The sequence below is a fragment of the Eupeodes corollae genome, chromosome 1 (assembly GCF_945859685.1).
Source record: "Eupeodes corollae chromosome 1, idEupCoro1.1, whole genome shotgun sequence".
NCBI lineage: Eukaryota > Metazoa > Arthropoda > Insecta > Diptera > Syrphidae > Eupeodes > Eupeodes corollae.
The window spans coordinates 26173101-26193659 of record NC_079147.1 but is presented as its reverse complement, the minus strand read 5'-3'; the positions used below and the strand labels follow the sequence as shown (position 1 = coordinate 26193659).

General features: G+C 36.7%; 1 protein-coding gene across 5 annotated transcripts in view; it reads right to left on the bottom strand.

The window, feature by feature from the left end:
* Positions 1-20559, bottom strand: part of LOC129938331 (protein RUFY3) — a 75107-nt gene that overhangs the window by 41253 nt on the left and 13295 nt on the right. Inside the window, exons 1-2 of one of the 5 annotated variants that reach the window (XM_056067334.1) lie at positions 11921-12213; positions 11075-11784 (exon numbers count right to left, since the gene is read on the bottom strand). The exons of 1 other annotated variant lie outside the window; for it this stretch is intronic. In XM_056067334.1, the coding sequence (XP_055923309.1) occupies positions 11075-11618 (544 nt within the window). In that variant the 5' untranslated portion in view covers positions 11619-11784; positions 11921-12213. Of the gene's footprint in view, positions 1-11074; positions 11785-11920; positions 12214-20559 lie in introns of those variants that run through there. 3 more of the 5 variants (XM_056049579.1, XM_056056441.1, XM_056063647.1) reach the window with 3 other exon arrangements.

The following is a 20559-nucleotide window of genomic DNA, read 5'->3' as shown; positions in this document are numbered from 1 at the left end:
TCGGTTTATCCGGCTCCCCTTCCTTGGATTTATACTAAGGATCTGGCTCTCCAGGTTGGGGGTTGTGCCGTCGGAGTGACTTCCTGGCCACGTAAAAAATACCTTTAGTTGCGAAGCACCAACAAGCCTCGGATACAGACGGATTGACTGTTGACAACCCAAGCAAACGAAATAAGGACAACGAACTTCGGAATGTACGTAGAATGTTAGATCCCTTAACAGACCACGTGCAGCCAAGCAATTAGCGGAAGCCGTAAACTACTGCAAGTCAGATATTACCGCCATCCAAGAAGTGCGATGGGATGGACCGGGCAAACGCAAACTAAAAGACTGCGATGTATATTACGGCGACACTACCTCGTTGTAGCCAAGGTACGGCTACGGATATCCCGATCCAAGCCAAAACAAGGAAGTACTGTGAGAAGATTCGACGTTAGACGGCTACAATCGCAAGAGACCGCCATGTCCTTTTCCGATCGAGTCTCTAATAACCTCTTAAGGAGTCCTATGCTTCCTGCATTAAGCATTGAAAACCAGTGGCAACATTGCCTTGCAGCCATCAGAGATGCCGCCTCTGAAGTGCTAGGTTTCACACGGCCACCACAGCGAAACCCCTGGTTTGACGACGAATGCCGGCAAGCGCACGCAGCGAAACAAGAGGAATACAAAACGGCGCTGCATAAAAGGACTAGAGCTACTCGCGAGCTCTACGAGCAGAAGAGTAGAGAGGAACACCGGCTTCTTAGACGGAAAAAAAGAGAGCATGAGAAGCGCGCGATCGAGGAGATAGAGGGATGTCACAACAGGAATGAGGTTCGTAAATTTTACCAAAAGGTAAAAAAAAACCTCCCAAGGGTACCAGCCACGAACCGAAGCCTGTAAAGACGATCAGGGGAACATCCTAGTAGAACCGCAGTCGATGCTGAGAATATGGAAAGATCACTTCTCCAAATTATATAACGGCGATGACGAACCGAATTCCGCTGTAAGGGAGATAGAACCACTCAACCTCGGCTCAACAATTCCACCTACCCGACCTTGACGAAGTGAAGATCAAATCAAATGGGGTGGCGCAACAGTCCGTTGTGAACCAGGGCCTAGTGACTTACAACTCCCAACCATTCCTGTGTGCGAGTACTGTTGTCAGGAATGGAAGGGACCTACAATTTAAGGCCGAATCCGAACGGCTAGTTTGAGAAAGCACTTTTTCATGACAAGAATTACTCTTGAAGGATTTGTCAATTCCTCGCAAGAGGCAGTACCCGCGAAAATTAATTTTTTTTTTTAAATTAAGGTGGCACAGGCAGGGATTGAACCCAAGACCCCTTGCATGACAGACCAACGCACTAACCATCATGCTACGGGTACTAGCGACGAAGTGAAGATAGCTTTATCTAAAATTAAGTCAAACAAAGCTGCTGGAGCTGACACCATAGCTGCCGAATTATTTAAAGCAGCAGGCGATGACTTGGCAGGGAGCATAAACCAACTCATCTTCAAAATATGGCCGGAAAAAAGCATTGATGAGTGGAATCTCAGCATAGTTTGGCCGATATATAAAAAAGGAGACGCTCTAAATTGCGCCAACTACTGAGACATCAGTCTCCTTAACATTGCATATAAGATCCTCTCTGCCGTATATGTGAACGTCTGAACCCGTTCTTCAACAACCTGATAGGTCCTTATCAGTGTGGCAGGAAAGTCCAATATCGACCAAATATTCACACTACGGCAGATCTTGGAAAAAACCCAGGATCTATAAATCGGTGCCCACCATCTCTTTATCTATTTTAAAGCCGCGTATGACAGCATCTATAGGGAAGAGCTCTACAGAGCAATGTCTAGTTTTGGCATCCCTGTCAAACTTATCCGTTTGTGTATGACGATGGAAAATGCACGCTGCTCTTTCAAGGTCGGAAAAGATCTCACCGATGCATTTAATGTCAAAAAAGGTTTTAGACAAGGCGATGTACTGTCATGCGACTTCTTCAACACCGTTCTGGAAAGAATTGTGCAAAACTCAACCGTCAACACTAGGGGCACAATTTTCCAAAGGTCCATCCAATTACTCAGATGATATTATAAATTAAAGATCAAAGCGTGATGTCAGTGGAGCGTTTTTCAGCATTGCGACGGAAGCGAAGAAGATGGGTTTATTGGTCAATGAGAGCAAGGCCAAGTATATGCTGTCATCAAAAAAGGACATTGAACAACGACGTGTTCTCTTTTATGGCCCTGAGGCCTGGACCCTGTCAAAGAAAGATGATGCTTCGAGAGAAAAATGTTTCGGGTGATTTTTGGTCCCGTACGCATAGATGGAGAATGGAGGAGAAGATATAACGACGAACTGTACGGGCTGTACAGCGACACTGACCTAGTTAGCAGAGTTAAAGTCCAACGGCTTAGATGGCTAGGACATGTCGAGCGGATGGACATCAACGGTTCAGCCCGGAAGGTCTTCGAATTCAATCCTGAGGGACGGCGCAGCAGAGGAAGACCGCGACTTAGGTGGCGCACCCAGGTGGGAGAGGACCTCAACCGATTTGGCGTGCGAAACTGGAGACAGCTGGCTAGGGACCGAGCTGGCTGGAGACCCATGTTAGTTGACGCCCAGGTTCACCCCGGACTGTAGTGCCACCTTAAGTAAGTAAGTAAGTAATAGCATTGTCGAAATTTCAATGATGGTTAAATTGAGAGGTGAAGTTATGCCGCTGAATTTTATACCTCTTAGAGATGACTTCCCAATTATATGCTCATTGTGCAATTTAAAGGAAAGTTATAGCATGTTTTACACTTTGTTGGAAGATGTCCAGTTCATTAAGAAATAAGTAGGAATACTTTTGGTAGCGAAATACTGACGCAAAATCAAGTTATACTCTTGCTTAACAATATGGAAGTTAAAAAATTATATCAATTCTGCAGCCTAGCTCTTCTCTATAGAAGATAAATTATAAATGAAAGTTTTTAAATATATTATTGAGCTATGTTATGTTTTGTATGATTTGTCAACTAGGCAGACGGCAGTAAAGGAATGCTTTTTGTTTTTTGTTTGTAAACTTTATAAAAAATTGAAATTTACGTTATTAAAATTGAAACCAATCTAAAAAATCTCTACTTAAACTACGAAAACGATTTAAGCACTTAAGACCAATACTATCTAATAGCAATCCGTGTGAATTTTGAGCAGAATTTTTATAATTATTAGATTATCCGCAATGGTTTTAACGTTGAAGAATGGATGGAGCTCCATGCCACACAGCCCGGTCCATAAAAACTTGTTTGAGAGAAGAAAACATCCCTATGTTGCACTGGCCGTGAAACAACCCTGATTTAAACCCAATTGAAGCTGATAAAGGAGCTGATAAAGAGGGAAGTATGTAGCTAAAGATGCGGTCACTTTTCGAAAGAGTAATTCCCGTATGAAATCACAACCCACAAATGCAGGAAACAGTCAAATAATGCATTGACAGTATGCCGTGCAGAATTGAGGCTCTTATTAAAGCAAAAGGAGGTTCAACAAAATATTGGGAAAAAATTACAAAAATAACAAAAACAAAAACCTGAAAATATAAATTTTAAAAAAAATTCTTTAAATCTGTTGCTTTATTTCTAGGAAGTAGTTTATATTCTGCATACAAAATAATTTAAATGTATTAGAATATTCGAAACCTGATTAAAATAGCTGGAAATTAAGCTTTTGCATCTTGCTGTTGAGTTGTCAGACAAAGCAAATGTTTAGAAAATTTGAACTAGAGTTTCCGTTTGAAGTCACATTACGTAACATTACGTTATTTCCTTACTATTTTCAAATGAAAAGTGAGGTCGAAGCTTTATTGGCTGCGTTAAATCTCAGACAGATAGGGTACTCGGATACATTTTTTTAAGTGTTTTACGTTTAAAATAGCAGCTGATCAAAAACAGCTCAGATGTCAAAAAAGGTATCCAAAAATGAATTCTAATAAAGCTGAGAGGATATTTAACATAGATTACAGATTAAGGTTATCTCTAATTTATTAAATTGTTACGCACCTATCAATTCATCATCGTCCGACGAATCAGTTGAATTATCCATTATATGTTTTATCTTACAACAATTTTGAATTCGAAGCTTAAATGTTTCTCTGCTTTTTGTGAACAGCTGAAAGTCTTTTGACAGCTATCTCAATTAATGCAGCTATCCAACCCGTTCAACAAGTTATCTAAAAATCCACCTATCCAAGATACCCTATCCAACAAGAGATTGAACGCAGCCATTGTGATAGCATGCATTGAATTCCTATCGCTGAACTCGTAAACGTCAGACGAGCTGAAGCGTGTTTGTGTTTCAGCCATTAAGTTCATAGTTCAAAAACTACCAAAAGCATTACTCCTCAAAATCTTATTGTTAAGAAATGTTACTTATTTCTCTTCCAAATTGAGAATGAAACCTTTTACAGAAAGCATTAAATGAAGCTGTTCAGAAAATAAATGAATCATAGAGTAATAAAGTTCGGATTTCAGTTGATTGTAAAAACATTATCAACTGTCATTTTGACAGAAGTAAACTTCACTTGATAGTTAGGGAGATTTTTCTTGATGTACTTTCCAGTCAACTTTCTATTAAAGTTGCCTTAATTGGAAGGTAATTTTTTGGCAGCAAGCCAATCAGATCCTGAATTTTATTGAATGGATGTTGGTCAAGTTTGAATCAAGACCATTGTCCAAATTGGTGACCCCTAAGTTGAAAAAAAGTATGCATAGCAAGAAAAAAAGATTGTTGAATTTCTCGAAAGTTCTACAGAAAATAATTTAATGGATAATTTAAATGACCAGAACAGACAAAACGTTAGCGGCGAATTGCATCGTGTTTCTATCAAGTCACCATTATTTTTGCAAGACCAACGCGACCTATTTTTTTATTCAGATGGAGGCGCAGTTCAACATTGCTAACATCAAATGCGACATAACAAAATATCACTACGTCTTTACTTCATTAGATCAAAATGTTTCTTCACGTGTCAGTGATTCACTTAGAAATCCACAAGAAACAAAATAAATATGAAGAACTGAAAAAAGTGATAATAGCAGAATTTACTGATTTTGCTCAAAAGAGTTGTGTAAATTGATAATCAGTGTTGAGCTTGGTAACTTGGATCCATCTAAGCTTCTGAAAAAAAAATGAAAAAACTTGCGAAAAACCAACTTTTCGATGATGTGCTCAAAACATTGTGGTTGGAAAGACTTCCGGACAACATGAGAGCTATTATTTGGGTTGGTTCAGGCGATTTAACGACGCTTTCAAAGCAAGCTGACACGATGGACGATATGCAGAGCTTCTCAAACATATCAGCAGTTGGAAATATTATTAAGACTCGATGCGCTTCAAAAACAAGTCGAAGAACTAAGAACATAAAGACCAGGTGTATAGCAGAAAGCATGACTCACAAAAGGGAGATTTAAGCAAAAGTCGCAGTAAGTCTAAACCACTTCTTCCACTTTGTCGCTATCATTTCAGGTTCGGCAAAAAATTCGACTACTCGGAAAACTAAAGGAAGCTCTGTCATCGGAAGCGACACTGTACAGAGCTGACACAAATGAAAGCCGTCGCTTATTTATCCGAGATCGAAAAACAAACCAAGGATATCTCGTAGACACAGGTGCAGACTTTTCGGTCTTACCTCCCACCAAACATGACAAACCACACAACATTTGCTGCCAGTGGAACTCCACTTAAAACATACGGGACAAAAATCATTCAAATCGACTTCGAACTTAGAAGAAAAATGGATTCGATGTTTCTTGTTGGGGATGTCGCTCGACCAATAATCGGAGTAGAGTTCATTCACGAATTCGGACTGCTGGTTGATCTACGAAGAAAAAAGCTCATCGACACAACAAGACTTGGGATAAGTGGAATTGCATGTAATAAAAAAATCGAACAAATTTTTACCTTCGCACAAAATTTGCCACGAACTATCAAATCGTTGTTAGAACAATACAAAGAGTTAACACAACCATTCAAAGCTTCAATTTCTTCGTCAGAAACAACAGAAAGGCATCACATAATAAGAACGGGTCCACCAATTTTTTTGAAACCTCGCGAAAGCCGATTTCGATTACATGTTGAAACAAAACATCCGCCAACCAAATAATAGTCAATGGGCTACACCCCTTTACATGGATCACAAAAAATAAAAAGGTAAATGGCTATCATGGGGTGATTATTGCCGCCTTAACGGTGTTACCATACCTGACCGGTATCCTATTGCACATATTCAGAATTACACCCATAAAATGAGCGGCAAGTCCATTTTTTCAGTAATCGGTTTGGAAAGTGTATATAATCAGATACCAATTGCCAAAGAAGATCGCGAAATAACGGCCATTACAACCCCATTTGGTCTGTTTGAATTTGGACTACGTAACGCTAGACAAACCTTTCAAAGATTCATGAATCAAATGTTTTAAGACTTAGATTTCGTAATTGTGTACATTGATGACATCTGTATCGCTTTATCGACTCCAAAAGACCATTTGGAACATATTCGTATTGTTCTCCAGCGTTTACGGGAAAACATTTTGGGAATTAATATATCATAATGCCAATTCACCAATCTGAAGTAAACTTTTTAGAGACTCAAAACATGGCATTGCCCCTACAAAAGAAAAAATCGAAGCTTTGTCATCATTCAAAAAACCTACTTTAGCTTTTGAACTCAAAAGATTTATCGCAATATTGAATTTGTATCGTAGATCTATTCCGCATGTAGCTTTTGTTCAGGGAAAATTGCAAAAACTCATTAAGGGCAACAAGAGAAACGACAAATCCGTCATTCACTGAAACGCAGAAGCTGAACAAGCATTCGAAAAATGCAAACATGATTTGGCAAACGCAGTTCTCTTAGCCCACCCTAGCTTAAATGCAAAACTCTTGCTTTGATGCAAGTAATTATTGCATGGGCGCTGCAATTCACGAACTGGTAAATGATGAACTTAGACCATTAGGATGCTATTCCAAGAAAATGACTGAGCCCTAAAAAGCCAAAAGCACATACGATAGAGAGTTACTTGTAGAGTACAAAGCTCTCCAATATTTCCATCATCTTATTGAAACCAGAAGGTTAAGTAAGTTGAGGCCTAGGTCCGCCCCGGACTGTAGCGCCACCTTAAGTAAGTATTGAAACCAGAAGTTGTACAATCTTAATAGACCACAAACCGTTAACTTTTGCCTTTACACAAAAACCAAATGTCGAAATTCCTCGGCGAATCAATCAATTGAATTACATCAGCCTTTTCACCAAAGATTTTCCTCATATTAAAGGCACAGATAATATTGTAGTTGATTTTCTATCTCGAGTCGAATCGATTTTCAATGGCGAACAAATTGATTATTGAATTGATCAAAAAATCGACGAAGGAATCGCAAGTTTGAAAGATTACACTTCATTGCAACTTAAACTAATCGAAATACCTGGTACAAATGTTACACTGTTATGCGATGTTTCAACGTCTCGTGTTCGTCCATAGTATAAACGGACAATTTTTACTTGATGTAAAATTAGCAATTGTCCCCTTATTGGATCCAATTGGAAGACTTTTGACACTTCGGCCAATATTGAAAGATTTTTCAATCGTGTATACTTAGCTGAACCGTGATGGACCGATGCTTTACTAAAACTACGAAAACGAAATATAGCACTTAAGACCAAGACCATCTAATAATCCGTGAGATACAGTCCAAAACCATTAACGAGGCAACCACTTGAACGACATAATGTTTCATAAATAATAGGACTGGGAAGTTAGAGTTCAGACTGATGAGCCCTTGCATTAAACAAAAAAAAACATAAATTTGCCCCACCCTTTATAATAAACAGACACATTGTTTAATGAAAGTTACAATAAGTTTATATTTGTTCAGATTGCAAGAACCTTATCCGACATGAAATTTAAGGAAAAATGTCATAGATGGCGTAAGACTCAGGAGGTGCAACAGCCAGTACTGAACCACAAATTTTCTGCATGTGCCTAAGCTTTACTTTTTAAGAGAAAGACCAGTGCTCAATGGCGGATCATAGGGGTCATGAACCCCCCCCCCTGGTAGTTTTGTAGGAATACCCTTCAATTCAAAACTAATCGTATTGAGTTAATGGATATGACCCCCATTATATTTTGAATTATTTATTTTTTGTATATGAAAACAAAATTTTTGTTATACTTTATAACCTTTGTTGCAAAAAGTAGCACTTTTAACTAAGGGCTGGACCAAGAACATAATACAAATATGACATACAGCCCTATTCCAAAAACTTAGCACAAATTCATCAAATTGTTACCAATAGATGATCATGGTGGGGGTCATATGAGTATTGTAGTACAAATTTGTTAGTAATTTAACGACATTCCCCAAAAAGTGGTTTGCTTAAACTATTTCATAAAATTTGTTTCCAAGAAAAAGAGCAAATATTCAGGTTTTTAAAAAGAAACCTTGAATCAGTATCCTCAAGTTTATATTAAGTTGACTTTGAATTCCTGAAACAAGCCTTCAATTGTATGCACATAAATAGTGAACATTGCAGTGATTTTTACTTCCGACACATAGGAACTATTTATATGGCAACTAATAAAAACTCGTAAAAAAATTCGAATCAAACATGACATTACAATGGAAGAAAAGTCAAAAAAGTTGGTCCACCATTCTATCCGTCTGTCTGTCCTCGCCCCTAAAGCCTAAACCACTGTGCAGATTGAAACTAGGCCGAATAGCTAAACACGTTTTTTTTTTAATTTTTTAATACTGAAAATAACAGGAGTCCCCATACAAATTTTTTAGTTTAAATTCAAAAATTCTAAGTTTTTCAGAAATGTACCGATAGATTTTCTTTCCACAAGAAAACCACATTTTGGTATTGCTCCAGAAGGATACCCCTCATAAAGCCATTATTTTGTTTTCAAATCTTGTCTTTCAATGCAAGCTCTTGTCGATGGTCAAATTTTCAAATTGATGATCGAAAATGTCATTATTTTTCTGTATGGCATTTAAATTTTTGAGTAAAAATGAATTTAGGAGGTATTGCAGCCGGGCAACATATTTCTTTCAAAATTGATTTTCTGTTGTATAAAACTTTTAAGATCTCAACATTAATTAAAGAAATCTACATTTTGAAGTGGATTTGCTTTAGATGTTCTAAAACTGAGACTTAAACACGAATTTCAAGAATATAAATGCCCCAAAAACATCAAAAGTGACACTTTGCACAGAATGCACATTTCATATCTATTATATAAAAGCTTTGTATCTCTTGAGGACTGAAGTGAAAGGAGATTCTGGAACGTGTAATTTTTGACTGTAACACAAAAGTTTCTTCCCAGCTTTTTAGCTTGTTTTTATTTTATATTTAGAGAAATTATGAAAATACTTAAATGCACTTATTTCCTTAAATTCAAGAACCAAACATTTTTCTCTCTACAATTCCAAAGTTTCGTTGACTTCTTCAAGATCAAAATATTTTCAAGCATCAGCTCCAATCTACGAGTAAGCAGACTGCTAGCGATAGTAATAATAGACTCCCAAAAATTGAGTCCGAAAAAACTACGTAAAAAACAGACATTTCTTGATATCAGATTCTTTCTCATTTTCTCGGTTTTTGAAATTTTTGAAACGTTTTTCGCATTAATATAAATGCCAACAAAAATTAATAGATTCTTTTTGGAAGAAAACAAAGTTTCAAAACAATTTCTCCATGAAAACAAAAAAAAGCCTCTAAAATATTGTGTTTCGCTCTTAAACATGGCATATTTAGAAAACTTTTAGAATCTTGGAATGCTTTCATAATAAGAAAGTCTACTAAATTAAATAGTTAGACTATACCTTGCTGGGCAATAGCATCCTAAAATAATTTAATAACTAAAGTTGTTACTTTAGCCTTGAAATGTGTACATTTAAGGTTAAGATGCACATTATGTTATTTAACCTCCTTTAAAAAACATTTTTATGCGGTAAGTAAAAACTCGTCTATATGTAAAGAGCGTGACCCTCCCCCTCCTAATTAAAAGTCTGGATCCGCCCTTGCCAGTACTGTTATGAACTAATTCTGGAATCTTATTTGGTATTGCTTGAAAGTCCAACAAAAAAATAAATAATTTCTTATTCAAAAAGATGTCCTTAATTAAAATGCATTTGTTATTAGGATGATACAAGTTTCAGAACTCTTAGTTGGGATTTTACAGTTTAGCTATAGCAATTAGTGGACTTAGGTTGAATCATTTTTTTTTCCTGTCTTTACACAAAAAATATTCTTTGACCTTTATTTTAAGGACGGCTGCAAAATAAGATTTAAAAAGGTTAGTGAAAACATTGATTCAAAGCTATGCAATATAAATTGTTCAACGTACCTACAACATTCTTAAAATGATCTTAAGAAGATGAAAAACTATTTCAAAACTTCATCTAGAAATAACCCACAAATCGAAGCTATTCAAATAATTGAAATATAAGATCAAGAACTTTATATAACCCAATATCTTTACAAGAAAATTCGATATTCTTGTCTCGTTTAAGCTCAACTCAAACAAAAACCATTAAACCCATTTTCTACACGACAAGCAAACGATTCAATCAAAATAACTTATTGGAAAACCTTCCTTTATAGTCCCTCCTGTGTCCAATCTAGGTCTTTTGTTTTAAAGAACAGACAACCCAGAAAAACAAAAAACTAACTTGCACTAAATATTCACTTAGCTGACCGTATAAAAACCACTATTGTCACAAAATCTCATGCTTCAATGCCCAAATCCAAAAGCAAACCCGAGCCAGCCGTCTTCCCCGATGACATATAAATTCTTCCACCCTTGCAAACGTTTCTTGAGGAACAAACAAAAACATCAAAACCATAGAAGCTTAGTGCAAATTCAAAAATAGGAATACGAAAGAAAAAAACAATAGAAATTATTTTTTGTTTCTGTAGTGAATTGTGACGTTTGCTGTGTGTGCTGATTCTGATTTTAAGGAAAAATAATTCTTTAAAGAAGTCTAAGAAAATAAAAAGTAAAAGAAATTAAAGTAAAAAATAGAGAAGATAAAAAAGCAACCTACAAAAATTAGCCCAATCGCGTTCGTATCTATTTAAGCCGTGTGCAACATCGACATGACGTTCATAACCTTTGTGACAATGTATACCATTGTTATCATCGATTGGATTCTTTGCCTTCATGTTCCTGCTTCTACCGCCATCCTGGATATCCAGATCCTGTAGCTCCTTTAAGCACAACCATTCTCCGTCCACCGATACGCGAAAGTTACACAAGTAAATTGTATCCTGTACTCCGCCGGCTATCTCTTCATTTGTGTTTGCATGCGAAGCCTTTGGCAGGGCAATTGTCGTAGACATATTGGAATTATTGTTGCTGTTATTCGAGACCATGGCTGCCGTCACCGCCGCTGCCGCTGCCGCCGTTGTTGTCGTGGAACCAGAACCAGAGCCACCCGATGACGAGGATGCTGAGGCAATAGTCGATGATGAAGACGCCGACTGCATTATGTATTTGCCAGACTTTTTCTGGCTGTGATTGTTATTATTGAAATTGGATTTCTTAGAACTGGCGACAATCAAAGTTGTGTCTTCGCCAAGGCCACGCATGTTATTGCTTTAGCAGCAGACTTGTTTTCCCAGCTGGGTAGAGTGTTCTTAAGTAAACTTGAATTGATTTGAAGTTTTTTTCTCAACTCCTCTTCAACTTCACAGATAGGAAGTCCTATTTCTTCCTGTTTTGGTCAGCACTTCCTTATGGAATCACTAATTAAATCTGCAGCCCACACATCAAATTATGTAGATCCACCAGAGAAAAAGAAAGAAAAAGAACAAATTGCGAATTAGGTAGGTAGGTGTCTTTTTTCTGCGAAAAATCGAAGTCTGTCGTAGTTGACAGATGCGTTCATTACCTTGTAACGAAGTTCATTTTTTTCCAATCTCAAGAACTTTAAAAATCCAATTAAAAACAAAGGTACACAATATTATTCAATGCAATACACCGATAATTATAAATAATAATTGTTTTACAGTTTCATCACACAATTTAATGGAAAATTCTCCTTTGTCCTGTTGTATGAGTTTTTTCCTTTTGTCTTTTTAATTATTTTATATTTTTCCAGAAGTCTATGACTGTGCACCACATCAGTGAAATTATCCTTTTTTGTGCAAGTGAATACGACGAAGAACTGAGAACTGACTGAAAATGGAACTTGTGAAACAACTGAACTAAATGGGGGTAGTCTGGCAGTTGGAAGTAGTGGTAACAAAAGAGAGAGAGTTTATGGTGTGGTGGAAATGAGATATCGATTTTTTGGTCGGCTACATGGAGTCGAGGGTAGTTTGGAGGAGGACAGTGAAGCAATCAGTGGTTTTGTTTTTTGTTGCAGTACGTTTTTATAAAAATATGTTTTTTAAATGTTTTTTTTTTTAAACTGTACGAGCAATACCTTCTTCTTTTCCCTGGCTTATTCCGACATTCACTTTTTCTAAGTGTGCCGTTAATCTCTGATTTGCTGCTAAGGACAGGACATTTTTCCCTTAACCGATTAATCTTTGGCTGCCTTCTTGCAAGGGCGCTACTAAACGGACATAGATTGACCTGTTACGCAAAAAACCAATTGGCTTCTAATTTTCTGTCTGGAACACTAAGGAAAACTAGACTTCTTCTAAGTGTACGACGGACAATGCATAGGCCGACTGATTATTTTCTAGTATGCTGCTAGGGACAGGGAACGCAATCTCAACTGATTATTCCGACGTCTCTATATATGAGAACATAGACGCCCAAGCCTAGCGTCGGCTAGTGCTCCGCTTGTCATTCGCTAACCTTTGTTAGGAACAGGATTAATTTTTTTTTGTATCACCGAAAGCATTCTATTATAAGATCATATGAAGCAGGGTTGTTGCGGATGTACAAATTTTGCGGAATGACAATTTTTGAGACTCACATCCGCGGATGCGGATTTTAGAATTTATTAAATAAAAACAATTTTAAGTCCGTAAATAAAGGAACATTTTATTGATTATTATCTTTGCGTTTAATAATTAAATTTAAAAATGGGTGAGTTATATTTAATGAAAAGCAAGATTGCATCCTTCGCAAACTGTTATCTGTTACTTATTAATCCAGCTCCACTAATAAGTAGTTCGCTGGGAAGACTGGCTGGTGGAGGTGATAAATACCTCAGTACAACTTTGGAGAGCCTTTTAAAGTGGATTATTATCCAATTCTAGTCTTTTTTTATTTCGGTAACATGCTAACTCCCTTCGGAGAAGTGCTTCGGGACTTCGTCTTCAGTTGATGAATCTAGCATCATTGCCATATGGCTTCTGAAGCAAGCCTTGTAACTTCAACCGGATATTCCTGGTTCCAAATGTAAAGTCTCATCCATCTTCTTCTTTTTTGTGTTGTTTGCATTTGGTGGCAACAACGTAGGAGAACTGGTGCTTAATGGATCTTTTATTCTTTCCTCGGTGATGGGATTGAAAAATGTATGCTTATAGCGAGGGTCTAAGTATGTTGAGATAAGTTTTCATCAAGTTTTTCCTTAAGCATTTGAATTATAGGAATCACAGATGATATAAGTGCCTGAGAGCTGCTCATTTCACGAGTAGCTTCTTCAAAAGGTTTGAGTAGTTCAAGGCAGCTTTCAATTATTTTCACTCTTCTGGCAAAATTGGTTGTTGCTTTTGTCGTCGCCTACTTGAGACCGAGATTTTTGAATTTAAAATTTTTACTAAGGGTAAAAGGGTTTTTTTTATTGATCATGATATAGTATGCCGTGCTATTGCTATTTTTCGAATTTGAAAAATAGCGTTAAAAAACATACGCATCCGCAACAAACTCCGCATCCCTTTATGCGGATGTGGATGTTGGAATTATTTCGAATAATCCGCAATTGCGGATGCGGATGCGAATATTCGCAACAACCCTAATATGAAGTACCGTGTTATTCTAAAAAATAAATAAATAAATTGGGTGGCGCGACAGTCCGTTGAGAACCAAGGCCTAGTGACTTACAACTCTCAACCATTCCTGTGTGCGAGTAATGTTGTCAGGAATGGAGGGGACCTACAGTTTATATGCCGACTCCGAACGGCTAATTTTGAGAAAGCACTTTTTCATGACAATAGTTACTCTTGGAGAATTTGTCAATTCCTCGCAAGAGGCAGTACCCGTGAAAAGACTTTAGATGGCAGAGGTAGGGATCGAACCCAAGACCTCTAGCATGACAGTCCAACGCACTAACCATCATGCCACGGGTACCACCGTGTTATTCTATCTCTATAAATAATTTGTCAAGCATACCTTACCTATGCAGTAAATTGTTAGTTTTAGTGGTAAGGAAAATAAAGTTTTTGAAATATCTTCTTATATAAGTTATACGAATTTACACGAGTTAGAGAACATAAAGTTGGTTGCAAATCGGGTTTTTGAAAACTCTAAACCCAACTTTTTTTGCTTTCTTTAGGAAGAAGTTTGGACATATGTCCTGTCCTGTCCTGTCTTGTCTACCTCAGCCTTGTGCAAAAAAGCATCACAAGCTCTTTTTTGAATACTGTCTAAAAGACTTAAGGACGTTATTGTACCATCAGCCTAGATATGGGAGTTAAAATCAAAATTGGGATTTGTTGTACAATGTTTTACATTGCCTCAGGAAACTTAAACATCTTATCGGATTTTTGGTGACACATAACAAGAGCTTCAAAATGTTTAGTTTCCTTGGTACAACACAGTTTAACGAAAATAGAGAGTATACATTTTTGACGCAGTGTATATAATAACACATTGTCTCTGAAGATAAGATCTACATCCCAACAGTAAGTTTGAGAATCTAAAAACTGTCGTAGCGAAGTAGGTAAGTGTACTAGGCAATCAGACGGATAAATATTAATACAAATTACAAAGAACGTCGAATATGGGACAGATATTGGGGGGCAAAAATATTACTATAAATTACATTTTTTATTTATATTTTACAATTAATAACTACAACTTTATGATAAAAAAAAGATTAAGTCTTAAATTTTTTTAGGAGGATACAGTTTAAATATTATGTAAAACTTTTTTTAAATGATTCTCTCGAAACATCAAGATTAAAATCAATCCTATTGCAAATTATATTCATTTCCCTGGTGCAACGCTTAATTGGGGTCATTCCTGTCATTATTTGTACGATAAAACTGCTCATAAAAATGAAACTGGTAGCGTGTAGTTCTAGAGGGTACATTTACACAATTAACTAGTCTTCGTAGAGGAGGACAATTGATATGAAATCATAAAGAGATTGCTTACCAAATAATAAACATCAAGTATAATAAGAAGGCGTTACAATCCTCCAGTTTAGCTTACAAAAAGTTTCTGAACTTTTTCAATTCTGTCTATTGAATTATTGAAACAAGGGTTCCAAATAATGCTACAACATTCAAGAACTGACCTTACCAGTGAATTGTACAGAGATTTAAAGGTATATGAATCTGAGAATTCCTCAGTGTTTCTTTTTTTTTTAAAAACCAAGCATTTGATTTGCTCTGTTAATGATATAATCATAGTGCGGTAAGAAGGAAAGTTTTGTATCTAAGATTACTCCTAGATCCTTCTTTCTTGTTACAAGCTCTTAATTTGCATGGTTGATAGTATAATTAAACACTATGGGATTAGAATTTCAGAAACACGACAAGACTTGACATTTAGAAGCATTTAACAATAGGTGATTTAGCTTGCACCAATTATCGAGCCTTAACAGGTCTTCCAAAAGAAGGACACAGTCGGCTTGACAAGAAATCTTACGCTAGAGTAAGACCTAAATGGCTTCCTTGTGCATCACAAGATGGGACCGAGATATATTTCGAGAGTGAGCTATCAAATTTTACAATTTAAATATTACCAGCTAAATATGATTCAAGCCACTTTAGTAGGGAAGAGTGAATACCTAGAGATGTTAGTTTGTTTATTAAGATTTGATGGTTAACCCTGTCAAATGGCTTTGCAAAATCTGTGAAAATAATATCTGTTTGAACCCTTTTTCCATATTTGTAATAATGTTATTGCTTACTAGCGGCCCGTCCCGGCTTCACATTGGTGGACATAAATAGGTACAGATATTTAAGTTATAAGCATGGTAATTAAAACGACCATGAATCACAAAATTAGAAAACATTTTATTGTTCTATCATTAATACTCTTCGCAACGTATGAGATGAAGGACATTTTATGGCTAATTTTTGTACACCTTGGTTGAAAATTGGTGATAAGAATGAAACATTCCAACAATCTAAGAATTGCCCTTTGGCTATTGACAGATTAAAAATCCGGGATTCACTTTTATTAGCATCTAATTTAGATAAAACCTCTTCTACTTCAAAAGGACTAAAAACAAAAGAAACTATATTGACCAAACTACTCATATACGGTAGTTTCAGGATAGGGGAGTATCTAAAGAGTAAACCGATTGAAAATAGTCAGCGAATAAATTAGAAGTTATAGCTACATATATCATTAATAATTGTATTTTGATACCTCATACTCCTAGGTAATCCGCTTGATTTACGCCTTGAGCTTATAAAGTTCCAAAAACGATTGGCATTTTATTAGAGGTCACATTCAATAGAAAAAATGTAATTTCTCGTTGAAGATTTAGGTAGTTTGTGCGAAGTTCAAAATTATTTTTATCAAATTTATAAAATTTGTATGCCTAATTTTTCCTGTTTTTGTGATGGGTCAACCTAAATTACTCTTTGGAGATAATTCAGATTCACCTGTTTTTATACAAACAATAAGTTGATCAATATCAAGGTCTGAAATAGTGGAGTTTGATTCTTATTCAATTACTTCTTGTATTTGACGGTCAAATTTCCAAAAAATTAGATCTGATGAAAAGAGAAAATTTTAGAACTTTTTGCGTTTTTCCTGCAGTCGAAAAAAAGTAGCAAGATTATCTTAGAATGTGTGATAGAACACCTCGAAGAAAAACTCGATGCTGAACAAGCAGGATTCCGTAGTGGTTTATCATGCATTGATCACATCAGCACCTTGCGGATTGTCATTGAACAGTGCGTCGATCACCACTTCGTCTGCGGTTTATTCATTTTGAAAAGATTTTGACAGCGTCAACAGTGAGTTTATCTTTCTTGGCGTTTGCGGAGGATTTCATCTCTATTATCAAGGTGACTTAAAATGGGTCTTAATGTCCATCTTACAGAATTAGACTGTCGGAGAAGTTTGAAGTCCAAAGTGGAGTCAGGCAGAGTTACATACTGTAACCAATTCTTTTCTTATTGGTGATCAGTGACGTGCTGCGGGCGGCCTTGACAGGAAATGCAGGAATAAGATGCACTCTGACAACATACCTAAAACATATTATATACTCGTATGTAGACGATGTATGCATGCTATTTCACAGAATAATGTCAATAAGGGTCCAGAGCGAAGCTGAAATCGTGACTTGATACTATTACACGAAGGCGCAAGTTGAAGACCCACGAACTTTAAAGATATATTCCTTATCGATATATCAGGGACAACATTTTTTTTAATTAGAAATGCGCAAGCGGTTGCTCAAAGCCAACAGCCTACTTTACTCTGACAAAGCTTTTTAAATTCAGAAAGCTTACCATTTTAAATTCAGAAACCTTACCATAACTTCAAAGCAACTGCTGTACAAGACGATGGTTCTGCCAGTACTTACACTCCGCTCCGACCACTTAGGCGCGTTTTAGAGGAAGTTTGTTGTTGGCTCCTTATGTAAGGAATTACGATTGCGGAAACGCTACAATCAAGAATAGACACTTAGCTCGTATGAATGAAGTGGAACCAATTCGCAAAGTAATTTGTAGAACATTTTATGGTAGGCGAGCGAGTGGCAGAACATGCTTACGCTGGAGAAATTACGTAGACTAGGACGCTCGAAGCTTTGGTGTGCGTAACTGGGTGGCATAAATAGAGACTTGTTGTATGAGGTCAGGATCCCGATTTTTAAGCCGATGATGATAATAATCATTTTCTTTTCTGACTTCAGTTTCGGATATTTTAACAATATCTTAGTTTTGTAAGTATGCTATGAATTTCCATACCGCAAAACAAAATTTCCTATCATCTTTGGTCTCAGAATGTATGTATCTTTAAGGTTTGGTCAATTCATATCTTACAGGTAGAGTTCAATACGTTCGTGTTAACAACGTCAAATCGAACCCGATTGTTGTAACTTCCGGTGTTTCCCAAGGGAGTCATTTAGGACCCCTTCTCTTTCTCTTATTTATAAATGATAATTCAAATGTTTTGAGTAATAGTCTTTGTTTAATGTATGCAGACGACCTTAAGCTGTTCTTACGTGTTAAATCTATAGCGGATTGTACAAAACTTCAAAACGATCTTGGTGTACCAATAACGATCTACATTTGAACGTTTCTAAATGTCATAGTATGATGTTTTACCGTGGTATGTCTCCAATATTGTTTTCCTACGAAATAAATAGATTTGCTCTGTTCAAGGTTTCAGAAAAAAAAAATTTGGGTGTGATCGTTGATTTAAGACTCACGTTTTGCAACGATTACATCATTTCTAAGGCCAGTTCAATGCTCGGTTTTATTTCAAGGAATGCTAAAAACTTCTCAGATCCTTTTACTTTAAGATCTTTATATTTTTGTTATGTACGATCAATATTAGAATACTACTCTCCTATATGGAATCCTTTGTATGCTGCTCATGCTAAAAGAATTGAAAGAATACAGAAACGCTTCACTAGAACAGCAATCCGGATTTTACGATGGAATGTCGACATGCCATCATATAAAACGAGGTGTCTGTTATTAGGCATTTAATCCTTGGAAACACGCCGTAAATTTGTTGATGTCATGTTTGTAAGCGATTTAATTAATTATAAAATCAGTTGCCCTGATTTACGTTCGTTAGTGGGTTTTCACGTTCCAAATCGTACCTTACGATATAATCGTTTATTTTATGTTCCTTTTCATAGGGTTAACTATGGAACCAATGAACCCTTAACCCTTCGTAGCGCAATGACTCAGCTTTTGTTAAAATTTTCACAAAAGACGTACAAAATAGTTATAATACGAGGAAAAATAATTAAAAAAAAAAAAAACTTTAATTTTTTTATGTTTATTAACAAAATTCAAATGTTGCAGGTATGCAACATTGCACTTTCAATTCCCCTTTTTAACAAATTACTTGCAATGGAAATCTTTGAAACAATTATTCGTTTTATTGTTGCATAAGCCTACTCCACATTTTTCGCATAATGTTTGTGTAAATCCAGTACAATTTGGCATTTTACAGCGTATTCTTTTTTCTCCCCATATTGGCCAATGACTTGTTTGATCAAGTCGAACCTCTTTCGGCGGTGCGTGTTGAGCAGGGCCTTTCTTTTTTTTTAGCTTGAAGACCTTGTTCAACATCAGATGTCCTTTTACTCGCCCTTTGTTTCATGCCCACCTTACACAGTGATTCAGCTACTTCCATTCGAAAGTCGGCGGCGCTCAAATTTTCAGACCGGCCAGCTTGTTTGTTGACACGGCGATAAAGTAGCCAAGCATTTGCCATAACCATGTCCAGAAGGTGGTAAAACAGACGCATATACCAAAATTTACTTCTTAGTAATATCTTGTGCCTTGCAATAATACTGTCCATCAGATCCACCCCGCCCATGTGGCGGTTGTACTCGGCTACAACAAATGGTCGTTCAACTGATATATGGACTTTATTCACTCTGTCATATCGCTGGACATTAGATGTAGGGTTCTTACCTGCGAAATTTGACGGAAGGGAAACGATTTTATTGTCTTTCCAAGCGGTTGTTGAATCCCATTGTGGTCGCCAACAAACTCCACTGAAGTACCCCTTGGTTGTTTTCTAAAAAAAGACTCATCCGGTAGCTTACAATTGGGGATTCTATTTTTTCTCACTGTACCAAGACTGTGAATACCTCTTCTCGCCAAATGTTCGATAAGAGGTAAGGAGGTATAATAGTTGTCGAAATACAGCCTGTAATTGCTATTATTTGGTATTTTCCTCGCTAAACGCATTACTATATTTGAGGAAGCACCCAATTGCGGCTCGCCTTCTTCTAAAATATTTTCTTGGCCACTGTAAATTTCAAAGTTGTAGCCAAAACCACTAACGCCACACAAAATAAACAACTTGAAGCCCCATTTATGAGGCTTGGCTGGCATATATTGCTTCAAAATGCTCCTGGCCTTAGTTGAGCACATCTGCTCATCAACAGCCAAGTACCTCTCTAGTACCACCGTCGAAAAGCGCTTATTGAGCTTTTCAATAAGCGGTCTAACTTTATAAAGCCTATCACTTCCTGGCTGGGTATAAGGCAACATCTTAGAGTTGTCATTGAAATGGAAAGTTTGCCGCAAACGTTCAAATTTTTTCAATGGCATAGTTTCTTTTATTATAGTTATGCCCATTTTATCGGACCAGTAATTTCTTACGTTCAATATACGTACAACTGACGTGTACAAAACAACGCCAACAAATTGCCGAACGTCTATGGCTTCGATGTTTATGGGCTTATTTGGATCT